This window comes from Galendromus occidentalis, unplaced genomic scaffold, assembly GCF_000255335.2.
Source record: "Galendromus occidentalis unplaced genomic scaffold, Mocc_1.1 scf7180000075836, whole genome shotgun sequence".
Classification (NCBI taxonomy): Eukaryota; Metazoa; Arthropoda; class Arachnida; order Mesostigmata; family Phytoseiidae; genus Galendromus; species Galendromus occidentalis.
Window position 1 is genome coordinate 292,370 of NW_003803826.1, and position 9,010 is coordinate 301,379.

The 9,010-nt window shown below is 51.3% G+C and overlaps 1 protein-coding gene across 1 annotated transcript in view; it reads right to left on the minus strand.

The window, feature by feature from the left end:
• LOC100908625 (extensin-2) overlaps window positions 1–8,759 on the minus strand; it is a 39,577-nt gene extending 30,818 nt beyond the window's left edge. Inside the window, 1 exon segment of the mRNA XM_029112989.1 lies at window positions 8,718–8,759. Within this exon segment, the coding sequence (XP_028968822.1) occupies window positions 8,718–8,759 (42 nt within the window).
• Between the last annotated feature and the right edge of the window lie 251 nt (window positions 8,760–9,010).

Below are 9,010 nucleotides of genomic sequence, written 5' to 3' on the forward strand. Positions count from 1 at the left end.
TTGAGAAGTGTGTATGTTAGGAAAATTGTGATATTCGAGGTTCGCGACACTCAAGTTCCAAGCTCGCTCTCACTCAGAAAGTCGAGATCCCTCTCAGGATGCGGTATTCCTTCTCTCATGGACGCTCTGGAAAATTCCCACATCGAGTTCGAGCACGGCTCTGCATGGACATGATTCCCCGGGTCCCCGAAGGGAGAAACTCGACATTCGACCCTTTCCCGTCTCGCCCATTGAACCCGATCCCCGTGCCGGACTGGCTTTCTCGATTGGCGCTTATTTTCTGTGACAGAAACTCAACTCAAAGTCTGATTCATGACGTTGCCCTGCTCCCTGGGAATGACTCGCGTGGATTGCCCTGCTAGGCTGCTCGACGCTCATCGGAGCTCCAGTTACCGATGGATAGAGGCTCGAGGGAGCTTCATATGTCGCTCCGCGAACATCCGTTCACTCCAGCGACGGACCTTGGATCCCCCCGACTCTTGATGTCCTTGAGCACGGAGGATGGAAGCGGCTTCATGAAAAGCACGGCCGGCACATTAGATTGTATTTCTGGAACCTGGCTTATACAAGGCTCTCGGATGATTCCGAAAGACTTCCCATCTGAGAGGATGCCCCTCAGGAGCAAGTAGGTGGCTTTAGCGAATGCAGCAGAAGGTCTCAATTAATTCGAATCCGTGGTGGTTAATGGCCATTCCGACGATTACCGGAACTCGTATTCGATCAAATCAAAATCCAAAGACCCAAGCGGAATCAAAACGGGACTCCGGAGGCCAATTCGACTAATGCGACCAATTCGATTATTGACAGGGAACTGAACTCGCGGACATGACGTTTGTCTCGCGAGCTCGATGTACCGATATGTCCTTTGCTCGCCTGTTTGTTAAAAGGGTTGGTCCGGAATCAGAACCTCGGAGCCTGATGTTCCAGCGACTTCGCTCTGGTTTCAATCCTCTTCTCGGCAGACGCCTCATCAATATTTCCGTGAGTGACAGAGTTTCGACCAACGATTGTTGTGGGCATACCGATGTTTGTCAATCACTGTTCTGCGGACAGGTGGGGAGTTTTGTTCCATTAAGCAAGACTAGGGACTGCGGAAACTTCAGCATATCCTCAGCTGTAAGCTGGGAGGCAAGCAACTTCGCGACGCGCCGCTCTCGGAAAATGTCTGAGGGTGAGGAGAAGGTCGATCCCCGGATGAGGATGACACACCGGATCATCAACAACCGCGAGGAATCAGAACTATGTCTGTTTGACAGCTGATTGATCAAGATGATGCTTTCTGGAACTTCCGCGGGCCGGCTGCGAGATTCCCGTCGTCGGTTTGAGTTCTTCCAAGCGATGTTCGGCACGATTATGAAATCCCGGCTTTCTGGTATAATATCTTCCAACACGGTTGCTCTTTCCGGACTGAATTTCGCGGGCTCATTCCCTCTCTAAACCTCAGGCGATTCCTGCGGCCCTTCGTCCGGCTGCGGGCTCAGCGACAAGGCCGGGCCGGAACGCAGACGAGCGCCTATGCCATTCCGTGGGCTGTCGCGCGCTTTCTCCGCTTGTAGCGGTACAAATAGCGGATTTTGTCTTCAGCTCGATGACCGCTAATGCTTCCCAGTGTTGCGTCGCTGTAAAAACAGTCGATCGCCGCCAAAGCTTCCAAATGGGCCGCAGCTACTGATGGATTTTCGGGAACGAGGGTCGGATCACCTAGATTTCGACAGCTCTTTCAAGCCGACCGAGCGTCGGCTCTTTTCCTCGAGCGAAGCAGGTGAATGAGAGGCGCAATAGCGGCGGATTCATTTTTCATTAGGGGACAGATTTTTGCCCGCTTTGTGTGCTCGAGGAAACGACGGTCGTTGATCATTCGCTCCGTTGCCGCCGACGCATCGGAAACCTAGAAGATGAAATGTTCACGGACGCTTACCGATCGTTTGACACGGTGTGGGCGGGTGCGCACCATCTGGGTCTCCCGAAAAAAAATTGACTGAAATACGGTCGTGTTCGTACGCTAAAAACAATCACCGCTTTTCTCGTAGTGTCAGTTGCGGCGGAATTGTTCTGATTAGCGCGTGGTAATTCACGCGATTGCGACGACTGACGAAAAGCACGCCCCCGTTTTCTTGTAGATCACGGATAATGGTCGCGATGCGATTGAACCGACGATTCCCTACGTTTGGAATTGTTGAGAAATTCGAAACACGCCTCATTGTGTGGATGCAGACGGTGGGAATCATCGGGTCGAGCCTCGCCGTGACTAAGATAATAAGGAGTTGTTCCGGCTAAGGAGAGAGGAAATGAAAACATACAGCTACTGAAGGTTTTCCATAGCTGTCCCGTCACTGGAAATCCAACAGAAAAACGAGGAGCGCCCGCAGTGGGAGATCGACACATGCATCCGTCGATCGAAGTTATTCCCTGGAGGGAGAACCTCAAATTCGGAAATAATCTCAAGGTAAGCGCCAGGCAATCAACTGCATGTCGAAGGAGATAAGGGTCGAGCTATACCGCCGAGGTGCCAATCTGACAGAGTCTTCGAAAGATCTCCGCGAAGACAAAGAGAACATAATTCCAAGCTTGAGCTCCGCTTTTCCTATAGAGGATCTAGGATCGAAAACATCAGGATTTATCAGGACTGTCAGCTGATGATGATCGCATGCCGCTGCGGAATGGCCCGCTGTCCGAGGAGAATTCTGGTCTACTTTCGACCAGGAATTACCGAGATTCGCGGAAACTCTTAATTCCTGGAGGATGCGATCTGATTCAAGGGGAATGTACCGACTGCTCGAGGGATCGAGACAGTACGAGAGATTATTAATGTATTCGAGCCATGATTATCCGGGAGGAGAAGCTATGACTGAATACTTCCATCAGACTCCCTTCTGCATCGTCACATTCTCGTTTCAATGCTCCGCCCGGAAGTCATGCTTTGCGCTTCCGCGCTGTTCCCGGCTCTCAATCTCATCCCCCTACCCTCGGGTATGGTCTGCGTGAATATATTCAAGATTCGGAGGCATTAGCTGCCTTCATCTATCTAATTCATCTAGGATCATCTAGAGGCAGCTCCGACTTCGCGACGGCTGAGTACAACCCCGAGAAACAGTCTCGAAAGTAAAGTTCTCGCGGAGCGCTGCGCTGATCCTGAGAGGTCTCAGCTCAAGCAATAATGAACAAGATAGCCTCTAAATCCTAAATGACGTGTGAGTTGGTGCTCCGTCAGCATAATGAGTCTGTTTCATAGGGTACGAGAGGCTTTTTTTTCCGAACGACGGACTTCTCAGCCTTGTTTGCTGTTCCAAAAATGCCGGGAAGACATTATGCAATCGTTGAAACATTCTCAGAAACTGAATGCGCGCGAAAGCTCGCAGAAAACGTCAGATATTTCGGATGACCTTGAGTTAGTCAAGAGCGTGCATCACAGAGTCAGGCCAGCGTTCCCGGAGGCGTTTTGCTCCTCGAGCGGAGATACATGAGCGGATCATGATTTCATTGTGATTCGGATTATCATAAAGCGCGGTGAGAGTTCACTGCGGAACTCCGAGGTCATAAAGGATGAGCGAACGGAAATCTCACTTCTCGTGACAGAAGAGAGCCAGATTTTCTCGATTCCGTTCTGCTAGTCTCCCGAGTTCATCTCTCTTTCCGAGAATGGAGAAGTCGTCCGGCGTTCGAGGCATGCCTGCTTCTTTCAAGACGGGATGAATTATTTCACTTGTTGAGATGATGTTTGCCCGAAGAGATTGAGAGAAATTCCGTCCGCAGCTCTCGGAAGACGGCTCTCTTCCCGACTCCAGAAGAATGTGTTTGTCTGTGACAATCACCTTGACTGCACCGCGGCCAACCTCCAATCTTATTCATCAGATTGGACTCCCTCCAAAACTTGGAGGGACTGTATTTCGTGTGAGAATCAAGAATTCAGCCCGTCCCTTCGACGTTTTGTCCTGCTGACGGTAGGCGGAGAGGAGAGTGGAGTTCCAATGCTCAGGGGGAGGGGGAAACCATGAACATTAATTTCTCGCTCCATCACCTTCCTGGTCATTCTCGAGTCATCAGAGAACCATGGGATGCTCGACAAGTGAGATATGTTTCAGGAATCGATTCCGGATCCAAAGACAACACTGAACGCGAGCTCTGCTCCTTGTCTTCTCAGACTTTCCCTGAAATCGATGATGTACATATATTTTCTATTCTTCGTGGAAGATCAATGTTGGTACCGAATAGCGTCTGATCCTGCGACGCTCTTGTCAGCCGATGCGGTTCGTTTCTGTCTGAGGTCAGAGGCAGAGAGATACAAAGCTTCCGTCTCTGGACCACAGAACTCTGCGAATATAGTCGATCAATCTTGATGGCATGGGAGTGGTCGCTCAGTCTTGACCCTGCACAGTTCCAGAGACTTGACGTGTCGTCCGAATGGCGGAGACACGGTCGGATCAGGCAAGTGCCTTCGGACGTCAACAGTGTCGCCGCGGTAGGAACGCCTATCATCAGCAATCACAGTCCGAGTCCGTTTCGTGTGAGTCACGGATGTTCCCTCTGAGTTCGTAAGGGTGTCTGAAGTCAATCAGTGTCCCTACCGGGGCGGTATTGTATACCGGCGAAGAAATAATTTCTTTTGTCATGCAGAATTCGCACGGAAATTTTTTCAATTTTTCCTTCAAAAAGCCACCCGTGAGCGGGCTTCTTCTCGAAGGCGCGGTCTTATTGTCCGCCTGCCGACGGGATTCCAGACGACAACGACACCATCAGACCAACCATGACGGTGATTTGGAAGACATATATTTGCCATCCTTTCATCTCTGCTGTTTTTTTCTGATAAATCTCGCTGCCAATCCAAAATCGGGCGGGGTACGGCCTCGCCGCAACCTTCAGAGGTCACGGTGGTACTTTGCCTATGTCCTGTCACCATACCCTAGATACTGTCGACGATCGTTCGTTGGATGAAGCAACAAATGACTTTTACGGTCGATACGAGACGATCAGTAGTCTTCGAATGATGTCGCTGAGCGTGCTCGCTCGCTGGCGTCAGAACCGGAAACGCGTTCCTTCCGGGAATTCTGGAATGTCCGATTGTCACTAGTGGGCGCTCTTTCCTCGATCATCGGATGACGGACTTAAATGGCCGCCTTGCTTTCCCCGTGAGAGCGATCGGCGCTCTCCATGAACCTGCTAATCTCTGTACCCAGCCTTGAACTGCGATCAAGCGATTCGAGGGAATCGTCAGCCGCTCGTTTTCCCCCTCACCAGCCCATACCCCGCGAATTTGTGCTCTCGCGAGATGTTTGGATGCACGGGGCAAGTACGCACGCAAAAGCGCGTGTCTCCTCCGAACAACCGAGTGAATGAGGACACACAGCAGTCGGAGGATTTCCACATCGGCTTGAATAGATTAACGAATCCGATTCCTAGCTCCAGAAACTTGAGAATCTGACCGTGTCGGCGTTCATCGGCTCTCCAATCATATGGAGATCGACTCGAGGGAGTGTGATACGGATTGCATTTCCGAGATATCCCACGGGATGACTAGGTGACTTCTTGCCGCTCGGCTTCCAATCCGTTCCACGATCGATTCTGCCACGGTCCGCGACTTCGGGGAGCTACTCATTTATCTTCGCAGGAATATGTCGAGTGTTTCTGGTTGACGAATTTGAGGCATTGCTGAAGGGTAGATTTCTGTCTTCTCGCAAATACAAAGGAATACACTTACCCACATATCCATATGTGGCAGCCTCGACTCGGACGCGAATTGACCGAGTCGAATGCTCGGAGCAGGTTGACTCTCATTCTCTCGTGATATTCATCGCATTTGCTGATACGACGCTAGATGTCGTACGTGTCTGAGCGGACATATATTCGCCATGGCAACCGAGGGCCTCCTCGTTCCTTGTTGATTTTCCAGAGGAATCTGCGGGGCGTTCTTGAGCGGGGCGAGAGATTGGGCTGCCGACTTTCCGGGAACTCCTGAATATACCTCGGGTGTTCCTTCGGTACGGGAACACTGGCCTGGTTGACAATTGCCCCTACAATTGCCCCAGGACTAGACTAGCCCACGGCATACCGATGTCTACTTTCTGAGTCGGGTGACTCCTCCAGCCTGAAGCGATGAAGGAGGTATGTATGTCTTATCCCTCTCGCGAGCTGGTTTGGAACTCTTGAAGGTACAATGAGCTGGGCCGTACTGTACCATCTCAGGCCAAGGAGATGAACTCGGAGCCGTGAATCTGTGCAATACTCTAACCAAGTACCTACTGAACCGCGCTCTGACGAATTCCGATGCTCAGTGCCTGATCAGGTGATCAGGTGTGGATTGAGGTGAAACCTCCGTCATCGATTTCAGACCGTTTTCCAGAGCCCTTCGCTAGGCGGTAAAGTCGCTGTCAGAATCCGTTTCTTTCCCAACTCGATGGGACGGTCCCGCCGATGCCTCTCGAGGGTGAAGCCCTTCAGTCCGATGAGGGGTATCATGAATGGCATGGAACGAGTAGGAAGTTCTCAGAGAGAAGACGAAATCCCTTCGCAAACCGAAATACTTTTCCTTTTTCGAGGCGAGTCCTTTCGAGACGAAAGCTCGTAAAGCTTCAACGAACATTTGGGATAACGAACTTCAAGGCTTAAATGGTTGAACGAGGCGTCCGTTGAGCTAGGCTCCTCTGTTTTAGTCAAATTGGAACGGGGGCTTTACTTCCTTTCCCGAGAGAACCTTACAGCTCACGGTTAGTCACGATTCTCACGGTGGGACGACATTAACAGAATGATTCCGACGGGTTGTCGATATTTTCTGAAATTGACATCATGAAGGCTTTCATGTTGCCGTTCGACACAGCCGGCATTAGCGTCCGTCCCTAAAGCGAGCGATTTACCGTGGCGGAGGCCCTGCTCCAGACTCGAGAGATTCCTGTTGACATCCCGCAGATTGACGGCGGAGCAAAAACGACTGACCCTGTCCCTATTGGGGAACAGGACTTGCGGATATGAGCGTAACGGGGTTCGAAGATTGACCGACGGGAGTGACCGACAGATGCGACCTACAGCATCATCGGAGGTTTCGGGGATGATGCGACGGGAAAAGAGTAAGAATATGTTTTTTTTTTCGAATGCACTGTCCGGGAAGCTCTCACGATGTATTCGGAGCCCTTAGAGCTTGCGCTGACTATGCTCTTGAGTTGGAGCCATGGGGGAATGGAGGCGAGGAACGTTTCGAAGAATTCTGGAAATCTCACTCAACATGCGTTCAAGGTCTGTGAGGTCGCCAGCTTTCCTTAAGTGATTGGTCGTGACGAGACTCGTGAAGCGTTCAATCTGATCGTTCGGCACGTGCAATGCCATCCACGGCCGCCTCGAGCTCTTAAGCCCATATACATCCAATGTCAATGATCTCCTCAGTCAGCTCGTCGTGCGATGAGCTCCTTACCCAGGAGGTCGGGTGAAAATGGTGCGGTTACGCTGCCGCTCTTTGGAGTCGCGTTGGCGAAATTTCCGAGATGAGTCAGTCGATGAATGATTCTCATTTCGGGAGCAATCGACGCCGTTATCCAAACGACCTTGCTCTGGGTCCTCGAAAAAATTTGGCAGTTCCACCAAAGGATGGACAATGAACCGGTAATGAGCAGGTCTTGTTTTTGTTGAGGCTATTAAGAGCCTGCTGGTCCAACACTTAGCGCATGGCAACGCCCTTAACGGAATCTCTCTCAGATTGACGCGGGCAACATCCAACAACCGTTACCGAAGGCAGAATCGATCTTATTGCGGGAATTTTCTGGACGAAGAACACATTTGCATTGTGTATGGTCCGATCCCGCGGTTGACCGCGCCAATATTCGACCGCAAGCCGATGCAGAGTATCGAATGCTCATGGGCGTTCGTCTGGCCTTTATTTAATTCAATTGTATCTACCGAGAATTGATAGCGCCTCGTATGACTGATCTTTCCGGTTCTGGGAAACCGGCTCCGACTGAATCGAAGAGACTTCAGGTCTTGAACAGACCTCCACAAGATGACCGGGATTTGAAAGATGCTCTATAATTACTCCAGCTCAATTCGATGCTCATTGGGTCGGCTCCTGCATCGAGGCAAGTCGCTCTGATGGAGTGTCGAAAGGGTGTTGTCCGAACAGGAGAGAGAGGAACACCTCTCCGGATGCGAGCCGGTGAGGCTCGGTGACGAGTCGATCGGGACCGAACTTCGAAATTTCCCTCGGGCTTCCCGAAGCCCAACCTCGAGCGTATGGCAACTCCGTCATCCTTCAAATCGAGCCTGAGTAACAGAGGGCGAGGTCTCCCATGGATTCCGTACTGCGTCAGATGAATCGAGCGGGAGAGTGAGAGCGGCGCAATCACGATTCCGGATACCTCGCATATGATTACCAGTCGGAATGAGAAAACGCTCTAATCCTTGGTGTGATGTTTGGGATCACTGAGTCGACCGGAGTCGTATAGAGCAAGTTCTTGTCGCACCGAGTATCACCTATACGGCGTTCTGCTATCGGACCCTTACGAGAAGACTTCCCCCTTGTTTGTGCGCCTGGACTGCCCCAGCCAATCTCAAGCAGAATGAGGTCAGAGTCAGTCAGAGAAGTCACTTTTCTCCTTCCGGTTGGCAACTGCGCAAGAGCTCAAGCCACACGGATTCGAGCCTGCGAGCTCTTTCCGGCGTGGGACTCCTGGGACTCATTCGAGGATAGAATCACTCCGAGAATCCTGAAATGAAGTCGCGAAGAAGCGCCCGAAAACCGACTCGTCCACTTCATCGTGATCCGTGTAGATGGCAACCATCATAGACTCCCGGCTTGTCTGTAGGACCAGAAGTCGATCGACCCCGTTTCTCTGCTGTGATCGAGGAACACGCGGAATCTCATTCTTCAGGCATCATCATATCGACAAGAATCCCAGATGTGGAAATTTTGATAGAGGGGAGAGTTTCTTTCCAGATTACACGAGACCTCAAGACGAGGAATCGCTCTCTGCGCGCTGGCATGTGCCGCTCATTCAGGCCCGTCTCATCGACAGCTTTTGATTCTGATTGC